Below are 26360 nucleotides of genomic sequence, written 5' to 3'. Positions count from 1 at the left end.
TTTCACAGAAAACAAAGAAATGAGCAAGACAAGTGGACGACTTAGTGATGGTATCCCCCAGGTTCCAGTGAAAAGAGGGGAATCAGAGTTTGATTCCTTCAGGCAATCACTACCAGTTTTTGAAAAACAGGAAGAAATTATTAAAATAATAAAGGACCATAAAGTTGTTTTGATTGTAGGAGAGACTGGATCAGGAAAAACTACTCAAGTACGTTTCTTTGATGGAATAAAAAAATGCAACAGTATTTATACCAAACTGATGTCAAATCTGTAATATTTCTGTAATACGGAATTTTTTTTATTCTAATGTTAAGACTTTTGTTTTCCTGTGTGGTTCAAAGTGTAGCATTCCAGTTAACTTCTTTGCTTTTGCAATACTAAGCCTGCATATACATATTAAAAGCATAAATTATTCTACACAATTATCTGATGGATATCAATTTTTCATTAAAATAATCAGAATATTGAAGGGAAAGTAGCTAGTTTTGTAGACTCTTTTCCTTCTGAAGCTAGTTCCTAGTCTAGAGAATTACTGTGTTACAATTAAAGATTATCTACAGGGCTTTTTACAGAGATTTTTCCTGAAGCAGGAGAGAGAAGCTTCCACTTTTGGTTGGTTGGGGTTTTTGGTTTTGTTGTTGTGTTTTGTTTGAAACAGATTAAACTTAATAGTCGAAATTGATTTTTGTGGCCTCTTTTGGCACTTCAGGTACATTTGTAAGGATAATCCTCTTGTGAGTAATTTTGCAACATGTGTGATACTGAGGTATAGTTAAATTGTTTTCTTATGGTAAGAAAGTTATAAGCCTGTCAAACTAAAAGTAAATTTAAACCACTTCTTTACAGATTCCCCAGTTTATTCTTGATGATTGTCACAAAAATGGAACTCCCTGCCGTATATTTTGCACTCAGCCAAGGCGTTTGGCAGCCATTGCTGTGGCTGAAAGAGTGGCAGCAGAAAGAAGAGAAAAGATTGGCCAGACTGTTGGTTATCAGATCCGATTAGAAAGCAGGTACTGATGACATTTCTTAAAGTCAATTGATCTGGTACTGGTGTTTTGTCGTTAGTCATGTGATTTTTTCAACTACAGTGTATTTGGATACAACCCAGTAAAATATCACTGTGTAAAGTATAAGAAGGATGTGTTATTTTGGGTAATGAATGTTTAAGAGTTGAAAAGGATGGTTTTTCTCCTGTATTTTGCAGTTTCCTGCAGTGAGTTGTTCTACAGAACTGAACTGCAAGTGCTTTCTCTAGATTTCTTCTAGGGAGTATGTGGGTATCCTTGTCCTCTCTACTTTTAGCATAGATAAATCCAAAAGTTCTGCAAGCTTTGAAAATAGGTGAGAAGACCAGTATGCTGTGACAAAAGCTATGTAGGGAAAGTTGACAGGGCACAGAAAAGAGAAAACAACAAAATTGGAAAGTGAACGATGATGTTGAGCATTACCACTCTACTCTGGGTTCCATTTTTTTTCTGTTTTATCTTTTATGTTTAAAGCAAAAGCAGAAATTCTAGATGACCTGAGGAATTTGCTCCTAAAGCAGAGCAGGGAGGGGTGAAAGTCTGAAGATTGTGTGTGGTTTCTAAAATCTTTGAATTGTGTAAGTAGTGGGATTTTCAGGCATGGGCAGCAGTTGAGATAGAAGTGAGAGGAAGATGGCAAAAGGTATGGCTAGTTATTTTGTTTACATGGATGAAGATAATACAATTCTAATGAAAATTAATTTGAACTGCAAAGTCAAGTTAAAGTATTTTGATATGCATACCAAAAGTCACAAGGCTGTTAACCAATTAGAAGAGCAAGCAGAGGTGAATTGCAAGTAAAGTGGCTTATTGTGTGGAAGAATTATGCTGGATGAAGGAAAACAAAGTATAGGAAGAATTACTGGAAGCAGTGTGGAAGAACCAAAGAGTTGACTTGAGGAAGAGCAAAAGGGAGAGATAGAAATGGCTCCATCTTGGCATAGAGTGTTGGATGGACTGTGTTTGCAGTAACACAGAAATCTATTCTTTTATCTTTTAGTGTCTATTAGACAGTAGTGGTGATTTCTAGAAGGCTGATGAAAAAGAGAGAAGAGTAGACATTTAAAAAGTAAAGCACTTCCGTCTGGTATGTGTTCCATGAATTCAACATGTAAGAGTATTTTTGAAATGAAGAAAGAATTCCAAACTTGAAATACAGACATATGTATGTGTGTTCCTTTGTGTAGGACTCCACAGTGTTTTCTGTAAGTTTTCAGTACTTAAATTGTCAATGCTGGAGAAAGTAATTGCTGTTTTTACTTGCACAGCTTGCACTGCCACAGGTAGTAGGTACTTGTAAAGAATTTTTGATTCTTGAAAAATCAAAGCATTTGAAAAGGTTCAGCTGATTTCTTTGAGATTCAGTCAAGTATAACGTATTGGGTTTGTACGGCAAAGTTTTGTTCTTTGTGGGAAGAAGTTTTCCACATGTCTGATAAAAGCCTATGAGCTTTATCAGAAACTCTCCATATGTCTGGTAAGAGAGACCCGCCCCTAGCCAAGGCTGAGCCCATCAGCAGCAGCGAGCATGACTCTGGAGCAATGTATTTGAGAAGAAAATTTGCGCAGCAGTCCAAAGAGAGGATTGTGAATATTTGAGAGGAATAGTTCTGTGGACACCAAGGTCAGTGCCAAAGGGGGTGCTCCAGGTGCCAGAGCAGAGATTCCCCTGCAGCCCATGGTGAAGACTGTGGTGAGGGAGGATGTTCCCAGCAGCCCGTGGAAGTCCACAGTAGAGCACATGTCCACCTGCAGCCTGTGGAGGACCCCATGCCAGAGCAGATGGTTCCCAAAAGGAGGTTGTGACCCTGTGGGAAGCCTGTGATGTAACAGGCTCCTGACAGGACATGTTGCCCCACAGAGTGGAGTTTACACTGCAGCTGTTTTCCTGGTGGGACTTGTGAACCCATGAGGATCCCATGCTGGAGCAGTCTTTTCCTGAAGGACTGCACCACCTGGGAGGGACCTACACTGGAGCAGTTTGTGAAGAGTGTGAGAAATCCCCCCTGTGAGGAGAAAGCAGCAGCAGAGACAAGATGTGGTGAATTGACCACAGCATCCATTCCATGTCCCCTGTGCACTGAGGGGTAGGAATTAGAGAAAATTTGAAGTTAAACCTGGGAAGAAGGGCGGGGTGGAGGGAGGTGTTATAACATTTGATTCTATTTCCAATTATCCTACTTGTATTTAATTGGTAATACACGAAATCAGGTTGCACAAGTCAAGTCTGTTTTGCCTGTGATGATAGCTGGTGAGTGATCTCTCCTGGTCATTACCTTGACCCATGAGTCTGGCTGAATTCTTTCTGCCCTGCCCAGGTGAGGAGGAGAGGGACAGAGCAGCCTGGGTGGGTGCCTGACATTCAGCCAGGGTTGATCTACTACATGTAGACAAATACAAAGACTATGTCTGAGGGTATTCTGAAGAGCTGTAACCTGTTTTTTCGAGGCAGTCCACACTGAATTTTCCAGTAAATTAATACAACATGGCGAGGTTCTCAAGATTCTGTTTCACTTATTTATTAATTTAGAAAAAAATGAGTTTGTCCTTGTTAATTAATTCCTTGTCTGAAGTTTTGGAGCATTAGCACTAAGAATCCTTAGGAACTCTTAGGGAACAGACATAGTTTATAAACAAATAGTAGGCATGAACTCTTTGGTGACAGAATTGTGATTCCACTTCTGGTGAGGAGCTGTTCAATCTCTAATTTTCTGTAAATAGTGGAAAGCTAGCAGCATTTAAATGGTGAAAAAAGCTGATGGATCTTTGTTCACTGTTGACTAGGGTTTCTCCAAAGACACTGGTAACCTTTTGTACTAATGGCATACTGCTGCGCACGCTGATGGCAGGAGACAGCACCCTATCAACTGTGACACATGTTATTGTGGTAAGGATCTCGTATTATTTCATGTGAGATGGAGTTGTATGTATTGTTTCTGAATTGGGAGATCAGACTCTAGCTCTCTGTATTCATTTGATTGACATTTAAAGTGGTTTTGTGAAATTAGAATTTGAGTTAACTTTAAAGAGTTGGTGATTTTCATATTGTAATATGAATATTTTTCTGGGTTTTTGGTTTTTTTTTTGTAAAAGCATCTTATATTAGGTTTGTGTCAGCAGTTAATTTGGAAATGTAATGTGATTGTGGAGGGCAGGGGTCAAAATTTTTCTGAATTTCGTCTGTCAGCAGAAAAGACTCAGGAAGGCTTGCTTGATATGGTTCAATGCAAGTGTGTCAGTTCTGTTATCAGGTACTTGACTTTGCAGTACCAAGTTTGCAGTCCCTTTGTTTGCCCAATGTTTTAAACATAAAGTGTAGTCTAATTTCTAGCAAATTATTTGTGTCCATGTATGATTACGTGAACTTCCTATTGTAGAGTTTGATAACTCAGTGGAACTAGAATATTTACTAAAAATTTTCCACTGCTAAAAACAGAAAAAAAACCATGGTAATTTTAGGTGCCTGTCTGTTTAGTAACAAGGAAAAAAGCACAAGAATGGTTTGTGCATGCTTGATTTCAGCCTGCAAATCTTGTCCTTGATTTATACATTCAGAATATAAAACTAAACGGAAGATAGACAAAGATGATTAGTCAGACATGTGCATTAATTATAAGCTTTGTGCATGATTGAATGCATCTAAGAAATCTATTTTTTTCCCCATTATGTGCTGCCATACTGTTCTTTTAACTCTTACCAGTTGTAAAGGGTCATTTTATTGAAATAAGATTTGTCAGATTTGCAGTTGGTGGCATTGTCTTGAAAATGAGATTCAAGTGCAAGAATTAGAGAAGTTTCAGATACTCATTTTGATCTCTGAAATTAAAGTCTGTGGTGGGTTGTGCATTACAGTGCAGTCTGCTCTGATACATTTATAAATATTTTTGAAGTTTGTTTTTTTTTTTTACTTTTGGATAGTTTTTTAAAAATCCTTCTTAAGCTAAACTTAAATATTTTAATACCTCTGTAATGCACTGTCAAATTACATATTTTAGTTTTTTTAAAAATCTGATCTTTAAAAAAATATGACTTATGATCTTGCATTTGTGATGTTTACATGTTCTTTTTTGTTGTTTTCTTTCCTTTTGTACAGGATGAAGTACATGAGAGAGATAGGTTCAGTGACTTCTTGCTAATAAAACTGAGAGATGTGTTGCAAAGCCAAGCTAATTTAAAACTAATTATTTCTAGTGCTGCTCTAGATGCGGATCTCTTTATTAGGTATTTTGGATGTTGCCCAGTAATACACAGTAAGTACTTAAGTAAACTCTTAAATCTCAGTATACCTGCCCTGAGACTCATAGATCTTAACTGAAGTGTACCAAAACGTTCAGAGTAAAGGCACGTGATAAATACACTGACAGTTACCAGCAGTGGTTGTTCTTTGTTTACTCATGTTTGTTATTTCGTAGCTATTTGCATGTACCTCAGAGGGAAGTATTTTTATCAGTGGATATTCCGAAAATGCAGGGTGTCTGTTCAAAGAGGAACAGGTTCTTAAAATGCTGGTCTGCATAGCAGTACAGACCCTAAGATTTACAAGAGTGTGATATCATTAGTATATTCCAGTGGATTCTAGTTCTGGCCTCAGAAATTGCTACTAGTTACTATCCATTTCTTTTAGTATTATGAAAAAGGTTTGATTCTTCTTCAGTATAGCTGACACAATCCTGACCACAGAAACCAACATTTTTTGGTTATGGGTTTCTGCAGAGCACAGAGTTTGTGGTTAGTGTTGGAAGACTTCCCACATGACAGCTTTTAAAAGTATGTGAACTGTAGCTTGGTCTTTCTGAAGGAGAGAAAGTTCCTAGGTGATGACCTTAATTGTCGTGTCTGCTAAGGAACCAAAAATAGATTTAATTCTTCCTGTGTAAAAACATAATTTAATATCCACAAATAAGGTCTAGAAAACAGTGGTGTTAAAAGAGAAATCAGGGTAAGTTGTTAGGAGAGAAAGACCATGTGAAGTAGTCAGTAAAGAAAGCCAAAATTGGCTGCAGTAATTGAGGACATTGAGAGAAGTCATCTCCTCATATAATTCCCATGAAAGGAGGTAGTTGAATACAGGCATGGCATTCTGCTTGTGGGATCTTACACTAAAACTGTCTTAATTGCACTTATAGTAAGTAATTCAGGTGGCTGACACAGTGAGTTCTTTTTTGTACACCTAAACAAGAGTGACTGTTCTCATTTGATAAAATTGTAATAAATGACTGTCTATTTTACATCTCTTGCTGTTAACACTTAATGGAATGAAAGAGGTTAATGAAAAACAAGGTATAAAGCTGGCATTTTCTTTTTGAATTTTTGTTTTGTGGCCCAGTTGCTTAAACAAAATAAACTCAAGTGAGATACTCTTACAAGACTTGCCAAGGAATATAATAATTCATTAAATCAAGCCCTAATTGTGTTTAATTCACTTTCCTGTCTATAAAAACTATTTTTAGGAGCTAATGTTCTTAAAGCAAAGCTTGATAATATGTAATTTTTCATGAATTATTTCTACTTTTAGTCCAAGGAAGACCTTTTGAAGTTAAAGAGATGTTTTTGGAGGACATTTTACGAAGTACAGGGTATACAAACAAAGAGATGGTAAAGTACAAAAAAGAGAAGCAGCAAGGTTGGTGGACCTGTTAATTGTTAGGACTTGACATTGAGTCTCATTGATTGATTGAACGAACAACAAATAAAGTGATTCTCTGTTAAAATTCTGCAGTGAGACTGTTAAATGAGGCGTGATTACATGACAGCAAGTATCTTTAGAACTCTGTATTTACACTGTTGACATAAATTACAATTGAAAAAATATTTTTACTTTAAGTGGTTATATTCTTACTTCTTTCAGTTGATAAATGTTATATTTTTCCAATTATTATGAAGTGGAATTACATACATGTGGAGGCATTGCCCACATGAAAACTATAGAAACATAAGATACAAGATGCTGACATTTAACTGCAGCCATTAGAGAAGGCAGGATTTTGTACATCTTGCATGGAAGTGGTTTCTGCTATTAACATTTTTCAGTGCATTCTTCAGACATGGATGCATTTAACATATTACTGTCAAGGAGCAGTAACACACTTGAATCAAATATAGGGGGTTCTTTTCAATTGGTAAATATTTGAGTATATTGATCACAGTATTTGAGAAATTTTCCTTATAGTTGAAAGTAATGATCCTCGTGAATATTTAAAAAAATATAAAAAGGACAACTCCAAAGCTGTAACGTACAATCCTAACTACACAGTTTTTGTGGTGCTCAGCTCTGATCACTGTGGGTAGAGAAGCTCAGTTGAGCACTGATGGCTTCTATGGTTTCTTTTACCTGTACACAAAAATTAGTTGTTGCATGCAAGAGTTATATCACTGCTCTTTGACATTTCACTTTTGGAGAAAGATCTGGGTTGACAATTGTGTAGAAGTTACTTAGGAAGCATGTGTGAATGCAGCAAGTTGCAGGCTTAATGAGTTAAGCAACCAAGTGGTATTTCTTAACTCGATCTTACAGCAGATGTTTGCAGTCGTGCACCTTGGTTGCCCTTAATAATGGAATTTATATTGGACGGTAACAATGTTCTAGATTAAATAAGAGATCAAATAGTTTTAAGTTTGTGATTAGATATAGCTATTTTTTCTAAGCTGAAATTACTGGATAATCAGGATGTCCGTAAAACTTTTCATGGAAATCCTTTATGCATTGTAGAAGAAAAACAGCAAAGCACTCTTACTGAGTGGTGTTCTGCTCGAGAAAATAATAGTAAGCTGGAATCTCAGAGACCAAGACCTGTCCCAAGGGCAACTGAAGAGTGTAGTCTGTTAGGTGATGATGGTGACACAGTATTTAATCAACTGGTAAGTTTTTCCTTTTCTTGGGAGGTATGTTTAAATCTGCTTTAAAAACTGTTTTCTGAAGATACTACTCCCCTAGAATTTCATGAAGGATATTAACATATTTTATAGATAATTTTTTTAAAATTATGAACTATTTTAGCCGAAGTGTGTTTTTCACTTAGAATGGTTTGTACACAACTTTTCTTCAGCTTAAATAGCTGAACTGCCATTGCTTTAAGTACTTGGATATGATACAATAAATGCTTTAACTAGTACCTGAATGCTGGATTTCTTATTATTGCTTGGAAAAGCAGCTGTTCAGTTTCTTCATGTGTAATATATGAGACTAAAGATAAGTGTTTAGAAGTATCTGTCTTTCAATACTGTTTTTTCTCTTCAGACTGAAAAAGATGTGAATTGTCTTGACCAATGGATAATAAAAGAAATGGATTCTTGTCTTTCTGACATCTGGTTGCATAAAGATATTGATGCCTTTGCTCAGGTGTTCCATCTCATTTTGACTGAAAATGTCAGTGGTAAGTCTATCATTCTATTGCATAAGGAAAAAGCTCAAGCAAAATGACTTAAATTTTTGTGGCTGCTTTATCTCCAGTTTCAAATGTTAGGTTTGAATTCTGATGCCTATTGGAAAAGTGAATAGAATTAGCAGAATTAATGAATTGTTTTGAAGTTTTAATGAATTGTTTATTTAATGAAGTTTTAATGAATTGTTAATTGAAGTATTAACAGATGTTACGGTGTGTCTAAAGTAGTATTAAATTCACATGAACTAAGTGGTGGGATGACGTCAGAAAACAAATTCTCTCTGGCCTGGATTTTATGAGTCATATAAGCCATATTCATACCACATTTAGGTGAAAAAGTAACAATGTTTTTATTTGGTTTGCTGGTTTATTTGTTTATTTATTTATTTGTAATTCTCAGTTGATTATAGGCACAGTGAAACCAGTGTGACTGCACTAATGATTGCTTCAGGGAGAGGCTTTTTGAGTCAAGTAGAGCAACTGATCAGTATGGGAGCAAATATCCACTGCAGATCATCTAATGGCTGGTAAAAACAAACAGACAAACCAAAACATAGATTTACATGTCAATATACAAATGAGAAAGAAATTTCTATAACATTTAAACTAGTCAATAACTTAACAGACTATGTAAGCAATAATAAATTTTGACATTCAAAACATTTTCTAACTTCTGTTCATCACATGGTAATCTAGAAATTAGAAATTGAATTCTTAATGCAGAGTCTTGGGCTGTGTGTCTTTTGAAGCAAGAAGTTTAAAAAAGATTTCTGCGTACTCTTTCAGGATGGCTGTGGACTGGGCTAAGCGCTTTGGACAAACAGAGGTCGTTGATCTGTTGGAATCCTACAGGTAAGCTATAACTGCTTTGCTGAAACAGTTGAAGATAAATGTTGAAGGGCAATTTGCATTTTGTCTTCTAATCAGAACAGTTTTTAGCTTTTTATGCCTTTAAATCTGACTGAAATAGCAGGATTTACTTGAGACCAAGAATGTTTCAAAAACACTGTCTTTAAAAAAACTGTGTTTGTATTCAGTGCATTTCAGTGATTATGTCTGTAGAATAAATATAGTTAGAGTTGTGTAGATTTCTTTCATATTATTACTGTCATTTTGATGTGGAATTCATGGTTATATGTCTGGGCATGATGAATGTAGTGACATACATAAATAGACAGAGATACTGATTCTACCATGTACCATTTTAATTTCAGATGCTTATTTAGGAAACAAATCTGTTCTGTTTTTATCTATGCATTGTTGTCTAAACACAGTAGCCATACTAAAGAAACTCAATAAAAGGTCATTCAAGATTTGTTTTCTGATTAACTTAGTTATAGTTCAGTTATCATTTTGTAGAAATCAATATTTTTAGAACACTTTAGTGTAGTTTTGGTTTGCGTAGTACCTGCTTATGGGAGGAAAACATTTGGGAAATCATTTATTTTAAATACTTTTTATTTTACAGGTAAATAAGTACTTGGCTTTATACTTTGAGTTCTGATACTTTGCCTGTGACTTTGTTTCAATAAAGAGTAAGAAAATTAAAGTTATGCTAAAAACTTAAATTTTATGCTTTGTTGGATTACACTTATATCAGTGAACAGTAGTAGTATTTTGGAGGTGCTGTTCTGCTACACTTCAAAATTAAGATTTAGAAGGAGTAGTCTTGTTGGTGTTGATCTGAGTTTAGTTGGTGGCTGAATGCAAACCTGAAACAAACAGCCTTGACTCTGGTCTGTGCATTTGTCTATTTTAGTGCTTCAGCAGGGTTTGGAAATCTGGATGAAAGTTCCCTGGTCCAAACAAGTGGTAATGACCTTAGTGCAGAGGACAGGGAATTATTGACAGCTTATCATCACAGTTTTGATGATGAAAAAGTGGATCTGGACCTCATTATGCACTTACTTTATAACATCTGTCATAACTGTGAGACCGGTAAGTATAGACACACACTCCCAGTAAATAAGTGTACATTCAGCCTTTGATGAAGCTTGCCTTTATTTTGGAAACACTGAATAGGTAAAAACCTTCAAGTGCTTGTCTGCACAGTACTGATACATATTTTAAGTGAATTTGTTGCTTAACCCTGCAAACCTGCTTCTTTTTCAGGAGCAATTTTAATATTTCTCCCTGGATATGATGAGATAGTTAGCCTGAGGGACCGTATTCTTTTTGATGACAGGAGATTTGCTGACAATGCTCACAGGTAAAGCCTCAAGTTCCTATAGTTCAGGTTTTCATTGCATCTTTTAAAAATACTTACATAAGCTCTATGTCTTGCATTAGGTATCAGGTTTTCATGCTTCATTCAAATATGCAGACTTCGGATCAGAAGAAAGTACTTAAAAGTCCACCTCCTGGTGTGCGCAAAATAGTGAGTTTTAGAGGACTTTGTCAGATGTTATAATAATCACTTTTGTCTTTGTTTTTATCTATAGTTTGGTTGTTTATTGTTTTATTTGCAGATTCTTTCTACAAATATAGCAGAAACCAGCATAACAGTCAATGACGTTGTATTTGTAATTGACTCAGGCAAGGTGAAAGAGGTATGATTGGTTAAAACTTTCTATGACAACTAAACTTGCTAGTGATGTTCTGTAAAATATAATAGGTACATTTTAGAGTACTATTTTTATAGTAGTCTGAGAGCTAGTGCATGACAAATAACAAAGATCACTGAGAAGTTTTAACCTTCGTTTTATGACAAATACTGTAAATAATTAGCTGTTACTAAACCTTTTAAAAACTATTGTAGATTTAAATGTTGATACATTTTTTTAAATTAACGATTTCCGTTAGTTTTTTTAAGTAAGTCCATCTATTCCATCTAGTCCATCTCCCTGAGACTTAGGAGAGCACTTGGAGTTCCCTATGTCCTATTACTGTGTCATGTCCAAATCAAATCCATTAAGTTTTTAAGTTTTGCTTCTGATGTGTTGAATGCCCATTCCCAAATTACGTATTAAGGAAAGGAGAGATAGTATAATGAGGTAGTTTAAGATCTATTATATGTCTTTGAAAATTAAGTTGGACTTCATAGGGGAGATACATGCCAAATTTCTGAAGTTCCCATGGTAATACAATTTTTCTGAAACTTTGCATCAAATGTAAGACAATACGAACGTAATTTCCAAGTGAGACAAAGAAGAAAACTTTAATCAATACAAAAACATATTTTTTCCTGATTTGTGGTAATTCAGAATACAGTCCATATCTTTATTGACACAAAATTACCTTCTGACTAGAAAGAAAACTTCAATTTTGGAAAATGTAGCACAAAGACATTGCAAAACATGTATTATAAATTCAGTTGAAAGCAAGTACTTCATAGCATACCTTTGTGCCAGAAGCTGCTGTGTTTGGTCAATTTTTTTTTCTTTTTTTTAAAATAATTTCTGTTAAAAACTTAGTAATAACTTGTATTTCATGTATCATGGTTAATCATGGTTTTATGTTCATTGCTCTGCTTTTATAGAAGTCTTTTGATGCACTGAGTTGTGTTACAATGCTAAAAATGGTGTGGATTTCAAAAGCCAGTGCTATCCAGAGAAAAGGCAGGTAAAAAATGCTTCATACTTATTTTTATTTTGCAGGTATCTACCATCTCCTACATTAAGAGTAAAGTACAGACCTATAGCAACTGGGTAATGTTTCTAGCCTAGTCCGGTATCATGTTGAACAATGGCTAATACTTGTTCTGCAGTAAATTAAGAGTCAGCATGTATTTTCTTGGAGTAATTTCCCTAGGTACAGAAAAGTGGCACTCACGAATGTCCCAGAACTTACATTAGGTCTAGGCTGTTGTTCCTCATGAAAGGAATTTCCTCTTTCTGCAGTGAAGCACCAACAGCCACAGTAACTTGTCTGTGGGCAAAGGACTGCCTACTTCTAGTTTTTAACTGATACCCTGGCATCCCTTCTTTAGAAGTGGCACTGAGCAGTAATTCTTTATGACCATTTCCAAAGTATTCATGACTTACCAGGCTATTATCATACTCTTCCCAGCACAGTGAGTGAAGGCTGGGAAGTTATGTATGCAGATGGCAACAAATGCCTCTTTGGAAACATGATGTCATTATCCTCCAGGTTTTTGAGCACTTGCCATCTCAGTTCCTTCATTTACACGTTGTATGGTCTCTTCATCCTATCATTTACATCTAAACTTCTGACTGGGGAATTTGAAGAGGAAGAAATAAAATTTGGAGCTTAGATTCCTTATGGCACAAGGTGGCCGAGATTTGCATTGTTTTCAAGTTAGCAAAAAAATCATATCACTTTATTTAGATAGGTTTTATTTTTTTCCACCAAATTTTTCAGTGTAGGGTTAAAATTATAATAATTACTAGAAGTGGTTTTTAATAATAAAATTATATCAATTTCCATACTGTCAAAAACAATTAATGTACTGGAAAAATCTTTTAATATGAGGGACTTCCTCTTAACTGCAAAATGACCATTCTCTTAGACCTTCTTTTGCATTTGCATTCTAAGTTTGTGTAGGTTGTTTTTTGTTTGGTTTGTTTTTTTTTAAAAAAGAAATTATAATTTTCACAGCTTCCCACATTTTATTTTCCAGGGCTGGGCGCTGTCAGCCTGGAGTCTGTTTTCGTCTCTTCAGTAGGCTCCGTTTTGAGAACATGTTGGAATTTCAGACTCCAGAACTACTAAGAATGCCACTTCAGGTTCCTGTTTACGTAGAAGTTACAACTATTAAAAAACATAAGACTCCAAGATAATAACTAATAATTCCAAAAAGGTGTGAAGGTATTTTCCCCAAACCTTAATAGTATTTTTCTTCTTTTTAACTTGCAGGAGCTTTGTTTGCACACAAAACTTCTGGCTCCAATTAATTGTCCAGTTGTTGACTTTCTCATGAAAGCTCCTGATCCTCCACCAGCTTTAATTGTGAAAAATGCTCTGCAAATGCTCAAGGTGAGCATATTTAGATGAGAATTGTGTTTAATTAGTATTTGTGGTGTGGTAACATATCTTACTGTCTTTTAATTGTACTGAAAGTCTTTTTCACTAATGTAAGGATGCTTTGAATTTTTGTTTGTTTTCATTTTGTGTGTATGTATGCATTTTTCCATGTTAAAGGAAGGGACTACCGTAAAATCTTGTCTTGAACTGAAACTAGTTTGACTTCCTTCTTTAGTGTTAGGGAGCAAATCTAGGTAATGTCCAATATTTGTATCCTTTCCACTTCCATTGTAAATTAATTTTGCCCCCTTTCCCCTTTTTCCCCTTGTCCCTACATCCCCACCTTTTTTCTAACAGACTATAGATGCCATGGACCCTTGGGAAGATCTCACTGAACTTGGTTATCATCTCACTGAATTGCCAGTGGAGCCACACCTTGGTAAAATGGTGTTGTGCGGCGTTGTTTTGAAGTGCCTAGATCCTGTTCTTACCATAGCCTGTTCTCTTGCCTACCGAGACCCTTTTGTACTGCCCACACTGGCCTCTCAAAAGCGTGCAGCCATGCTGTGTAGGAAACGTTTTACTGCAGGAACCTTCAGCGACCACATGGTGCTTCTCAGGGCTTTCCAGGTATCCTTTGGGAAGGAGGACTGTTCACACATCAGAGTGAATGACATACCAGCCAAGCTGGACGTAGAATGGTCGGCTGTGGCTTTCCTCTATATTGGACTCACAGATTTCTGAGAGACACATTTTCTCTGATCTTTTCAAACCTGGTTAAATTCTGTGAATTCCAGCAGGATGCCACTTCATATCTTATTACATGGATAACTTAAAACAGTGATCTTGACATCGTGATCTCTATAATAACAGAATGAACTTAAAATAACATAATTATCATTATGTTTTGGTTAGGAAATGGCAAAAAAAATTTAGTAGTTAAATAAAAAATCAGGTTTGATACATTTACTTTGGTTAATTTGCTTGACCTAAATATAACTTTTAAAACTATGCATTTTTCAATTTTAGATATTTAAATTAATAGGCAAGTGTTAAAAAATTATTCTTTACAGGCGTGGCAGAAGGCCCGCAGTGATGGGTGGGAGAGAGCCTTCTGTGAAAAGAATTTCTTGTCTCAAGCCACAATGCAAATCATCGTAGGAATGAGAACACAGTTGCTTGGCCAGCTTAGAGCCTCAGGTAAATAGGTTGGAAAACGTTCTAACATAATTTTGGAGTTAAATGCAAATTTTAAGGAGAAGAGTTTTCACTTGTCATTTTTCTTACATAAGTTGCAAAAGACTGGTACAAATTCATGCTGAGCTTGGGGAAGATGCTAAGGTGAGAACACCTGGCATAACTGAGAACATCCTGAATGTTCGATATCCTACTGTGTTGCACTGTGTGACATGTTTCCTTGGGTTTTTATGTTCTAGTAAATTTTTTTCCTGAGGCAGTTGTTACGAATTGTTAAAAAACCCGATATAATCACGGACAAAGACCCTCTAACTAATTAAAGTTAGAAAGTGGTATGTTTGTTCACCAGCGGGCGGCACAGCAGTCACCTCTGAAAGACATGACTGCCCTGAACAAGGTTCTTTGCCATCTGTTTATTCTCCAAGATCTTACATACAATACATATGCATAAGCCCAGCACCTCCCATCCCCATCCAATATTAAAATGAGCCCATTAGTCCTTCACACGTGCACAGTTCTTCTCTTGAATTTGGGTCGGTGGTCTCAAAGGATGAAGTCAGGAGAGTCTTCATCAGGTCTTGGTGACCCTCTGGCACGATTCAAGGCCCCGTGCTTCATGATTAACGGTTTACTTATTTTACATTCTTCTGTACGTAAATTTATAATAGCACATAGTTATACTAATTAGCTCTAGCCTAAGCATCTAGTAATTATTAACCTACCATTTACCTACCTAGCTTACGTCTTGGTCATGGAAACTACTTCTACCCTTAGCAAAAATTTAACTTTTTAAAACTGTGATTCAGTTAAAACAAGTTCAGACCCTAGGTTCTGAGGCAGAGTCATTTAATTTCAGCTGAAGCTGGATGTCCCTGGAGAGTGTCCTGAATAAAGAAATCCCTTTAATCCTTACTGTCTGTGCACCCAGTCTTCATGTGCCCTGCTTGTGCCTCACATGCTCCTCTTGATCCAGTAGCAGTTTAAGGTATGGGGTCTTCTTCTGCCTCAGTGTGGGCAGCCCATTACAGGCTCTTATATTCCAGCTTGAGCCACTCCATTCCAGCTTGGGGCCCTCTAAGGTCTTATCTTATATTCAAAGGTATATGTTATTTCCCCTCCTTAACTGTTCATGCTAACAAACAGCTCACTTACACTATATTTAAGGTTCACCTACACTAGGTTTTGAGCAGAGTCCACTCACGCTAAGTTGTAAGCAAGTTCAATTAAACTACACAATTTCTAATATTCTGTAAAGAAGTATTATAAAAAGTAATTATATTCTACATTAGCATGAAACTCCTTACCAGAAGAATTTCAGTGCAAGGGTTTCTTCTTGGTGCTGTTAATGTTGGCAGTTGTGAAAAATGCAATTTGTAGTTTATTTCATTTTTTTTTAATTCCTTTTGAGAAGCAAAAAATGTAAATCTTAAATACAAGCAAATATAACACAGTTTTGACTTTTTTCTTTCTTCAGGTTTTGTTAGAGCCAGGGGAGGAGCTGATATTAGAGATGTTAATGCTAACTCTGAAAACTGGGCTGTAGTTAAAGCTGCTTTAGTGGCTGGGATGTATCCCAATCTTGTGCATGTAGACAGACAGAGCCTGGTTTTAACTGCACCAAAGGAGAAGAAAGTGCGATTTCATCCCACCTCTGTTCTTAGTCAGCCTCAGTATAAAAAGGTAAAGCCACTTCGAACTTTTTCTAAAATGTTTTTTTCTGGCAGGTGGTAGAATGAAAAATTGGAGTTGATTTATTTTTCCAGTATTTCAGTTAATCCTGCTAAGTGGTACAAGACAAAACAGTACAAAGAAAAAGCTAGATGTAAAAGTATTTTGAAGAGGTAACAATCTCTGCTCATTGTTACAAGGAAAAAGTTCTGCTCTGAAACTGGTATTTATTTAGATCCTCTTTTAAAGCAAAATATTTTGTTTCAAGGTGATAGGATAACTTGTAAGTCTGATTGAATGTACTTGTGCTTTTTTAATTTTTGTGTATTTAAATATTTATGTATTTATTTCTACATATTTCTAAGTTAAAATTTATTTTAAATACACATAGATGAGAAAATAGCCTAGTCTTATTTGCCTCCTGCACAGATTCCCCCAGTGAATGGCCAAGCTGCAGCTGTTCAGGCGCTCCCTACAGACTGGCTGATATATGACGAAATGACAAGAGCACACAGGATAGCAAACATCAGGTGCTGTTCTGTTGTAACACCCATCACTGTGGCTCTCTTCTGTGGACCAGCTAGGTTACCAAGTAATGCTTTACAGGCGTCTTCATCCTGTCAAGGTATACTGAAGTCTGGATTTGGAATGTTTGTATTGGAATTATACTAGTATGTGATTTGGAAAACTTATTCTTCAAGTATATTTTCAGCATATTTTGGCTAATTCTTAAAATGACAGAGCTATATATAGTTCCTGTAGGTGTTCAGGAATAATTTATAGGCTGTGTAACAAATATCTTGAGTTTTGTGAATCTTTGAAAGTTCATAACATTTACGGTTTTGGAGTCTCAGAAATTACAGTATTGGCTTAAAAAAATTAAAAATGCAACCAAAATGTTTGAAGATAGTACTAATGCTGAAAAGTGTAGTATATATATTTTTTCTACAGCCTCATTTATTTGATACTTTGAACCAGATTATTCAAACTGAATCATGCAGTTACAGTTAACATGGCAAATAATCATATTGCTTCCAGTTGACACATGCATTTGAAAGATTATTTTCTACGGATAACTTTTAATGTCAATTAGTCATATTATTAACGAGAGGTAGTAGAGAATTTAAGATTTCCTTTTATTTCATATTTAAATGGAGTGCTGTAAGAATAGAAGCAAAAATAATCTGTTGTCAGTTCTGCAGAAATACTAGTTTGAATTGAAGTAAGAGTCCAAGCTGATTTTCCTGACTTGCTCTGAAGCTGTTTCCCTTAAAATAGTGTTAATGCTGATTGAATTGTACTTTGAAAAAGGAATTCTAAATAGCCATATGCCTTTATCTTTTTTTCTTAATAGGACTTTAAATATATTGTTATACTAAGATATAAAGCATAGAGCAATGTGTCGTTTTACAACTAACTTCAGGCAAAAGTTTGATAATGGCTTGTTATTGATGAAGGTACTTGAAAGAGTCAGATCCCATCACTGTAGGTGTTTATGTAGTAGGGCCCTTAAGAGGTCTGGGATCTTGTTCTCCTAACTGAAGCACAGATCTTCACTGGGGTGTATATGCAGAAATGAAAAAGTGTGTTTACAAATGTTTACATTTTAAGTGAAAATTTTGAAGGAAAATGAGCTTATTGCTGGTAATACAGTAATGTTCAGGTTTTTGTATGTACGTGTAAATAATACAGAAATGTTAATGCGTGTTTTATAATTAATTCAGGAGACAGAGTATCCAGTGATAGCAGTGACAGTGAGATGGAGGACAGAACAACTTCCAGTGTATCACTACTGAAGCTAGATGAATGGCTCCACCTTAAACTGGACTCTGAAGTATGTAATCTATCATTTCCATGCTTGTTTTGTGTAGAAGAATATTTATGCCATGCCATCCTAAAAAATTCCTGAAACAGTTGGATACCCAAAATTTTACTGGAAGAATTGCTACTGTGATCTCTTCAGGTCTCTCACATTTACAGGAAAACAAACTAAATGAGTTAACCTTTATTTCATTAGTTCAGTAAGAAATATTAAAAATATACAAACAGGGACTCAATCTCCTTTTGCTTAGGCTAGTCAGTTGTGTGAATTCACATATTCAACATCCAAGTTGTAGGGCTTCCTATGGGTTGTGACAACCCATAACTCTTAAATCTTGCACCTGTGAGCAAAAAGGAAGAAAGAATTAGCCACCTAGCCAACTGCAAGAGTGCTCATGCTTCTTCCTCTGTCATAGTGGGGCTGTCCCACATACCACACTGGAAAGCAGGAAAGCTTCAGCACTCAGCTGCTCTGGATCTGCTTCAGAAGCACTTTGGGTAAGCTGATGTTTTATAATTTCCAGTTTGGCAGTTTGATGCTTTTCCATAAGTTAACAGATTCTAAAGAAACTGCCAGACAAAAGAAAGTGGCTGCAGGGAACAGCAAGCTGCAGGTGGTAAGTGGCTGCAGATGGTGGTGGCTCTTCTGCTCTTTGCAGTCCCCTGTATCGTCTGTGTGGTGTTCCCAGCACACAAGACCTTAGCTTGAGCTGGGTTAACCAAAATTTGAGCAGGAGTTGAGAGAACAGTAGAAATAGCATATTGTGTCTTTCCTTTTCTGAGAGTATGACTAAAGTTGCTTCACTGAAATGGAGCACGTGAAACTGGACGTCTGAAAGAAAATGGCTGTCAGATTTTATAAAAAGAAGAAAAAAGTCCCAGTAGAGGAACCAGAGTTACTCTACCTTTTCCATCAAGTAGGTCTAAAGAGCCCATAAATACAAACTGAACTGGCAGGAAGGGGATTAGATGTGAAAAGACTGCTTTTAAAGAGAAGATAATTTTTTTAAGTGAAAAATGAAAAGTCCTGTGTGTTTACGATAGAATTTTAAGTTTTGTGCAGTACTGCATGAAATAGTTTAGAAATAACCTTGGACATGAGGAAAGAAAAGATAACAGCTTAATTTAAATGCTTTAATTTAAAGGTTTTCTTCCCCTCCCCAAGACCTTAGTCTTGCCTTTCAGTTTGCCAGAATGCCAGCTGCTGCCTGATAGGTGAGACATAGGGGTACCCTTTGTCTAACTGATCTAATTTTTATTAGCTTTAACAGAACTGAAATTCATTACAGGCTGCTGGTTTGCTGTTGCAACTCAGAAAAAAGTGGCATAGCTTATTTCTGCGTCGTATGCGAGCTCCTTCTAAATCGTGGTCTCAAGCTGATGAAGCAACCATAAGAGCAGTTGTAGCTGTTTTGACTGCTGAAGAACAGTCTGCAGGTTTGCATCAGCCTTCGGGAATTGGTCAGAGACCAAGACCTCTGGCTTCTGAAGATCATCTTTTAGCATGCACATGGAGGTCAACCAACACCAGGAGAAGTACAGCAGAAACTGAATTCTCTGACTCCTCTAATGCTGGAAAGTAAGATGTTGAGATCTTCCAGGGACTGTAGCTTATAATTTACAGATCTATAAAAGCATCACTTGAATTTCTGCTAGTATTAAGAAGAAAGCAACAGTAGAAATGCAGCTGAAAGCTTTGATACTGTCCTATGCTCTGCTGTAGTTGTTATTTCATTGAGAACTATATATGCTGGCTGTTCGGGAGAGCAGTCAGAAATAGTGTCCATGAGTTGTGCTCCTTGGGAAGTAGCAGAAGAGGTTTAACCGTAACACTCAGAATGAATGCATGCTTTTTTATTTAGTGTTAAATATGTTTTGGAATTACTGTAATATATGTGGTCATCAAGTAGGCTGATATGTAGGTATAAATTGTTCTGTGACCTCTTTCAAAACTCACAGTCTGTTGTGTATCTGCCTTTACTTTTTAGAGTTCTGATGAGGTCTACACGTCCCGTACTTCATCAGCCAAAGAAGTACAAACAAAAAAGTATTTTGCACTCCAAACACACTTCTGATGACCGGTCAGATTGGTCATCAGTGAAGTCTGCAGACAGCAGTAGCTTCCCTAGCCCCTGTGCTAGTCCATGTTCTCCAGTATCTGGAAAGGTACAGTTCTCATAAACATGTTACCCTGCTTTTCAAAATTAATAGAATCTCTGGCTGATATTTTTCAGCTGCTATCAGGTATTGTATTGATAAATTAAGACCCTTAGATATTCATTATTAACAACCACATAATACTTCTTTTGCAATTGAAAATCAAGAATAAATATCCTTGTTATACTAGTTTAATGCAGTAAAAATATTATTATTCGGAGACTTCTGAAATAAAGTTGTTCAAAGTAGGAAAAAAATGCAATTTTGAGTGTGTGGGTTTTTTTGAAACTTGGTATAATAAACAGTGATAGTGTATGTAGTACATGCATTTCTGAACTCTGTGTATTCTGTCTTCCTCTGTTTCTCTTACAGCATAGGTTGATACTGATTCTCTTTAAGTTTTGTGTTATCTGCCTCATGACTTCTTGGCAGTATTTTTTATGATTATTTAATAAAGCATACATTTTTAGTGAGGTTATTTTCAGAAATCTCCCTGTACTTTTCTAATTCAGCTAGTGTTAGAAGGGGAAAATGTTTCCTGAAAATGGAAATGCAAGTGTGCTGCAGGCTACCAGTCTAGCGTGATTAATTTTGTGTCATCTGAAGTTGTCTCAGACTTCAAAGAATTGTAAGTAATCACTAGACTATGCAGGCCTGTTCTGCCATAATTGTTTGCTCCCCCTCTGAATGAATTATAATTTTGAAAAATGCTTAAAAATGTAAAATCGATGTAAATATACTTTCAAGTCAATTCTGACAGGAACAGCTGATAGATAGTATGTTTCTTGTATAATCTTGGAGAGGAGAGGGAAAACTCAGTAAAGGGTCTGTCTGCATGTGTGTAAAACTTCAGAACTAAATCCTGGTTTATTTTATTGTATTTATTAATTTAATTTAATTTAATTCTTTGTAGGCTTCCAAATCACCTTCACCAAGACAAAATATGCCAGTTCGGTACTTTATAATGAAAAGTAGCAACTTGCAGAACATTGAGATTTCTCAGCAGAAGGGTATATGGTCCACTACACCAAGTAATGAACGAAAACTGAATGGAGCCTTTTGGGAAAGCAGCATGGTTTACTTAATATTTTCTGTTCAAGGGTCTGGACACTTTCAGGTGAGTCCTTGGCTGATTCCAATCATTGTTGGTGAGTGTTGGTTTAGAAGAGTGCAGCAAATGGCTGTGTATAGTATGAAGGGCTTTGCTTATGACTTCTGACTTGCTAGTAATTACAGTATTGTGCTAATGCCTCTGGTTGCTGAGAAAGAGTACTTTATTCTTCTTCACTTAAAAAAATAGTCCCTTTTAATGAACTCAGTTTTTCCTGCAAAGGATAAAGGATAAATTGCCTCCAAAGATAATGAGTCAGAGTAATGTTTCTACTGTACATTAATGCTTTAAAACAGCAGCAATAGAACAAAGAAATCCTTTCAAAGCAGGGGATTGCTGTCTTTTTCTCTGCATGCCAAAATAAATGTTGTAAGTGAACAAGAAGATACAATCAAGTCACAGCTTTCTAAAGCCAGGAAACTCCTATGTCTTTAATACAAATTTTAATAGAAAGTGTTTTGCTGGAACTGTAGTTTCTCAAAATTAGGAAACTGGAAAGTCATGGCCACATTTCTTCCAGAGCCATCTTGAGTTCACATTTATTAGGTATTTGTCAACAATTTGCTGACAAATTTGTGGCCAGTTTAAAGGTAAAGACTTGACCTGCTAATGCAAAGTTAGAGGTTAACTGTGTTGTGGAGCTTCCTAAACTCAATTGTTACAAGCAAAGAAAGTTCAGTTTATCTCTTTATATATTATAAACTATTAATAGAAGTCAGCTGAACTTAAAATTTAATGAACTGGTCCAAACATAGAGATTGTGGTGATACCACTGAAGGATTGTGGTGAAATGTACCTGTGTGTGGTAAAATGTACAGTGATTTGGCAAATGCTATATTAGAAAGCAATTTTCAGCATGCCAGTTGAATCTGAAAACAGGCTGTTGTGTCGGTGCTCTTAGACAAGAAAGTCAGGAAGGGAGGATGCACTGAAGTCAGGATGTAGGTGGATTATGTTGCCTTGCCCTTCCAATTTTGACAATGTACTGGATCTTCATGGTAATGTGAGATTAACATTCCTAATAATATTCTCTTGCCTCAGGTGTCTCTACATCCCACTTGTATTTTTCCTCTGTTCCTTTTATTAATTTTCATTGATTTTCATTTAAGACTTGAGCTGTCTAGGACTGCATGACTGACAGCAGGAGTATGTGCTGGTAACTTCAGGCAGTGCACTGCATCTCTTGAACTCCTGAGTCAGAACTAGAGTAAACATGCCTGAACAGTTGTGTGTGGCCTGGGTTTATTTTTGCTTATTTGGTGTGTGTGTTTTTAAAGGGTGTCCTTAAGTTAGATGCAATCTTTCATTTGTGGTTTCTTTCATTTCCTTTCTGAATACTTGTCTTGTTGGAATTTCTTTCAGCTTCATTAAAGAAGGAACTTTAAGCAGGTTTGACTTACTTCGTTGGAGAACAGCTACAGACTTTTAATTGTATATGAAAGTTCGTTAACAAAGAGGGAACAAGGGAAAGAAGGAATGGATTTTTGAAAGAATTTTGTACAAGTAGTGAGGAATAGCTGATGGACATAGAACATTCATCTTGATACCTTGCACTTTAAATGTTTTTACAACAACTTTTCAGTCTTTTTTAGAAAGCTTAAAAAAAACCCCCTTGAATGCTTATTGTGAGAGATGAATTGAAATATCGCTCCTTTATGGTCAAATTCTAGAAGGTATATTTGAACTGGAAAAAAGAAATGGTGCTTCTAACTTTCTAGGTGTAAATATTTTGGAAAATCCAGCTTCATGTGAGTGAGTGCTTGAATCACTTTGAAACGAATTTCAAAGTTTCATGTGAAGTTCAGTTATTTATTTCAACAAAAATAGATACGCTCTCATTACGTCTGTTCTTTCATGTTTATATTTTTCTTCCAGGGTTTTGCTAGAATGGGTTCATCAATAGGGTGTGAAAAAAGTCAGGACTGGGGATCTGCTGGATTTGGAGGTGTATTTAAGGTGGAGTGGATCCGAAAAGAAAGCATTCCTTTTCAGTTTGCACACCATTTGCTCAACCCTTGGAATGACAATAAGAAAGTACAAATAAGCAGAGATGGCCAGGTAGTTATTCTCATCTAAAGTCTTCTTTACTTGGTAGAACTGTGTTTTGTTCATTAGCTTGTTCAGCCTTGAACTCAACTGTGCCCATGTATGTATTTATCTGAATCACAGTTCCTTAGTGTGCATTGTACCTTCCTCTAATGCAGAATTACTGTTGAAGCAGTGGATTGTTAAAATCAAGCCAGTTTCTTGCTTAATGTTGCTTAAAAAAAAGATTTAATGCTGGATTTTTCAAAAATAAATGGCGTCTTGTTGTTTTTGGGGTTTTTTTTTAATCTCTGGAGACTTGTTTCCTGTTTCATTCAGGTGTGTTCCCCGAGATAAGATAGTCTGTCATACCCAAATAACTGTTCATAATTAGAGGTTTGCATTTTCAGGAAAGCTTGAAGAGAATCTTGATATTTAAGGCAGAATAAAGCTTAGTACTGTTCTATAATTTGTTAAAGCTAAATGTGACTTATAAAAAGCCAGAAAAGAACTCTCAGTGGCAGTTTTTGAATTCTCCTCAGTCTCTTCTCAAAATATCTCCTTGATACAAGATTCTGGAGCTAAATCTTTTGTATTGTCTTCTCACTGCTTCCCCAAAACCTCTTCAGTTGTAAAAATGAGGAAAAGAGCATACTGTAAGAACAAGGAAAGGAATGTAGCACATATTGAAAGTGACAGTGCTTCTCTTCTAAGTGGCTCTTAAGACCTAAAGAATCTCAACAGTATGAAAGATAAATGATTTATATTAATGTCTGTGATTCCACCAAGAGCCTCTGCATTATCTGTGACCTGCCTTTCCACGTTCTCCACCACATCTTATGGAATTACACTTAAAATATGTGGACAGTAATGATCTTTATTTAAGAAGGAAGTGACCTGTGGAAGGCACGAATTGTATCTGTTCTTGTGGTGGTGTGTTCATTGAGAATTTTTTTGTAAGAACTGGCATCTTGCCTGAAACAAAAAACCCCAAACAACCTGTAGGCCAGAATTGCTTATGAAAGTTTTTTATCTCCTTTTGAGCCCTTGTTGTAGGGATCTAATACATGTCACAATAGCAAAAGTAACCACTCTTTCAGAAAGACCACCAGCAACCTCTTCTAAGGATTTTATAATAAATAATTTTTATATGCACAATGCTTCTAACTTTTCTTATTTCCTGATCCTTTCTAGGAGCTGGAACCACAAGTTGGAGAGCAGTTGCTGCAGCTTTGGGACCATATTCCTTTGGAATGAAAATACTCAACTGATTAAGCATGTCAGATACATGATAGAGGTAGCTATTATTTCATGTATTGCATTGTGGTTTTATGATAGAGGAAAAGGTATTGACATACACTGTATCATTACAGTAATCTCATTTGTAGTTTGTGGAAGAGCAGGTACACAGAGGACTAAATACTTTCTTCTTTTTGATTTTTTTTCTAGCTGATATTGTTGAAACATCAGCTCTAACCGCTAGAACCAACAGCATGTCTACAATACCAAGATAAGGAAGAAGGTGGCACAACAAACTAACTGCTGAAGCTCTTTGTCATAATGCACAGCAAGCAGTGAAAAAAAACCAGGGAATTATGTTTGTTTTAGTGTTTCCTTGTTGTAAAAAATGTCAATAAGGTTATCCACCAATCTTTTTTTGACTTAATTATTTTTTGCTGCAGTAGTTTGCAGGTATTTAAAAGTGTGGTAAAATTTAAAGCTAGGTTTAAAGCAATGCACCACATATAAGTTGTTTGTAGGTTTAAAATAGCACAGCAGACAGTTTACATTTAAAGCATTCTCAATCCAGTAAATACATGAAAGAAAAGGTTGAATGTTAATTAATTCTTGCAGTTCGAGTAAAATAAATAAATTGAGAATAGATTTCTCCAAATATGTTGGGAGATTCCATAATTGTTGGTGAATTTCTGTATGCACAGTTCAGGGGAGAAGAATATATTCATACAAACAATAAGGCAGCTGGAGAATGCTAGTTTTTGAATTCTAGTTTAAATATAGGAGGGAAAGAAGCATGGGGCTTTTTTGAGTGTGGATTGGTCCAGTGGTATTTCCAGTTTCAGGATTTTTTGCCCTTAAAAGTACTCACACTAACAAGGTGAAACAGTCTTTCAGAGGCTTGGGGCCAAATGGTGTTCTAGTAGTTCATTAACTTGGGCATTGTTATAAGATTTCTACTTCTTTTATAAAAAATAAAAGATAATTATTAGTGCAACATTCTTAATCCTTCAATGTAGTCTTCAATTTTTCTTTCTATACCTTGTCTTTCAAGTTCTTCTCTTTCTTCTGTACTACTGTTGTTTTGGTTTATTGGGCTTTTCCTTAGTCATTACCATAAGGCTGTTAACAATTTAGTCTGCTCACTGTCAGCAGTGTTGCACATTTTAGGTTAAACCAAGAGCTTTTTCTGCTTCTGAACTTCTACTTAGTTTCTCATGTCCTCTCAGGATGTTCTCATAGTTCAGACTATCCCATGAATTCATTAATTTTGGCACATCATCATTAGAAACTTAAGTTACACCTGAAACAGGCTACTACAGTCAGTAAAAAGGCTGCCAAGGATATGATTGGTTGTGAAAGAGAAGGAGACAAAATGGTGTCCAAAGATTTAAAAGAAAAGGGATCTTTAGCCATTAAACAAACAAACAAAAAATTTTAAAAACATATATATGTGTATATGTTTTCATCTTGAATCCAGAACTGAAGACTCATTTGCACCAAGTAGTGTTCTTTAAAATCCATCTCTCTTTCCTTTTCTTTTTCCCTTAGGAGACATTTATTGTTAGTTTAACACTCTATTTATTTGATATAAAAATAGTCAAGATAACCTACAGGAACCCTGCACTTGGAAAAGTTAGATTTTTTTGCATGTTGCGACTTCTCTCTGCCAATCAAGATGCAATAATTTCGTAAACAGGCCTCGCCAAGAAAAGCCGTGTACAGCACATTCTGCTCAAATCCACGTTCTGAGACAGCAGACAGACGGAATGTCAAAGTTAGTTTTTAGCTGCACTGCAACCATTCTCTCAA

The 26360-nt window shown here is 36.0% G+C and overlaps 1 protein-coding gene across 1 annotated transcript in view; it reads left to right on the top strand.

The window, feature by feature from the left end:
* Positions 1–25545, top strand: part of LOC106851998 (YTH N6-methyladenosine RNA binding protein C2) — a 29534-nt gene extending 3989 nt beyond the window's left edge. Inside the window, exons 4-30 of the mRNA XM_014874391.2 lie at positions 9–208; positions 847–1013; positions 3813–3915; positions 5122–5278; positions 6544–6651; positions 7738–7886; positions 8266–8401; positions 8811–8937; positions 9197–9262; positions 10170–10348; positions 10523–10619; positions 10700–10787; positions 10879–10959; positions 11889–11971; positions 12990–13095; positions 13226–13345; positions 13691–13963; positions 14407–14533; positions 16005–16210; positions 16628–16823; positions 17923–18032; positions 19309–19598; positions 20008–20185; positions 21090–21293; positions 23163–23345; positions 24507–24609; positions 24762–25545. Of these exons, the coding sequence (XP_014729877.1) occupies positions 9–208; positions 847–1013; positions 3813–3915; positions 5122–5278; positions 6544–6651; positions 7738–7886; positions 8266–8401; positions 8811–8937; positions 9197–9262; positions 10170–10348; positions 10523–10619; positions 10700–10787; positions 10879–10959; positions 11889–11971; positions 12990–13095; positions 13226–13345; positions 13691–13963; positions 14407–14533; positions 16005–16210; positions 16628–16823; positions 17923–18032; positions 19309–19598; positions 20008–20185; positions 21090–21293; positions 23163–23345; positions 24507–24569 (3797 nt within the window). The 3' untranslated portion in view covers positions 24570–24609; positions 24762–25545. The remainder of the gene's footprint in view (positions 1–8; positions 209–846; positions 1014–3812; positions 3916–5121; positions 5279–6543; positions 6652–7737; positions 7887–8265; positions 8402–8810; positions 8938–9196; positions 9263–10169; positions 10349–10522; positions 10620–10699; positions 10788–10878; positions 10960–11888; positions 11972–12989; positions 13096–13225; positions 13346–13690; positions 13964–14406; positions 14534–16004; positions 16211–16627; positions 16824–17922; positions 18033–19308; positions 19599–20007; positions 20186–21089; positions 21294–23162; positions 23346–24506; positions 24610–24761) is intronic.
* The last annotated feature ends 815 nt before the right edge of the window (positions 25546–26360 follow it).

This window comes from Sturnus vulgaris, chromosome Z, assembly GCF_052056855.1.
Source record: "Sturnus vulgaris isolate bStuVul1 chromosome Z, bStuVul1.hap1, whole genome shotgun sequence".
NCBI classification, from domain to species: Eukaryota; Metazoa; Chordata; class Aves; order Passeriformes; family Sturnidae; genus Sturnus; species Sturnus vulgaris.
Note: the sequence above shows the minus strand (reverse complement) of the source record. Positions and strands in the feature narration are given on the sequence as shown.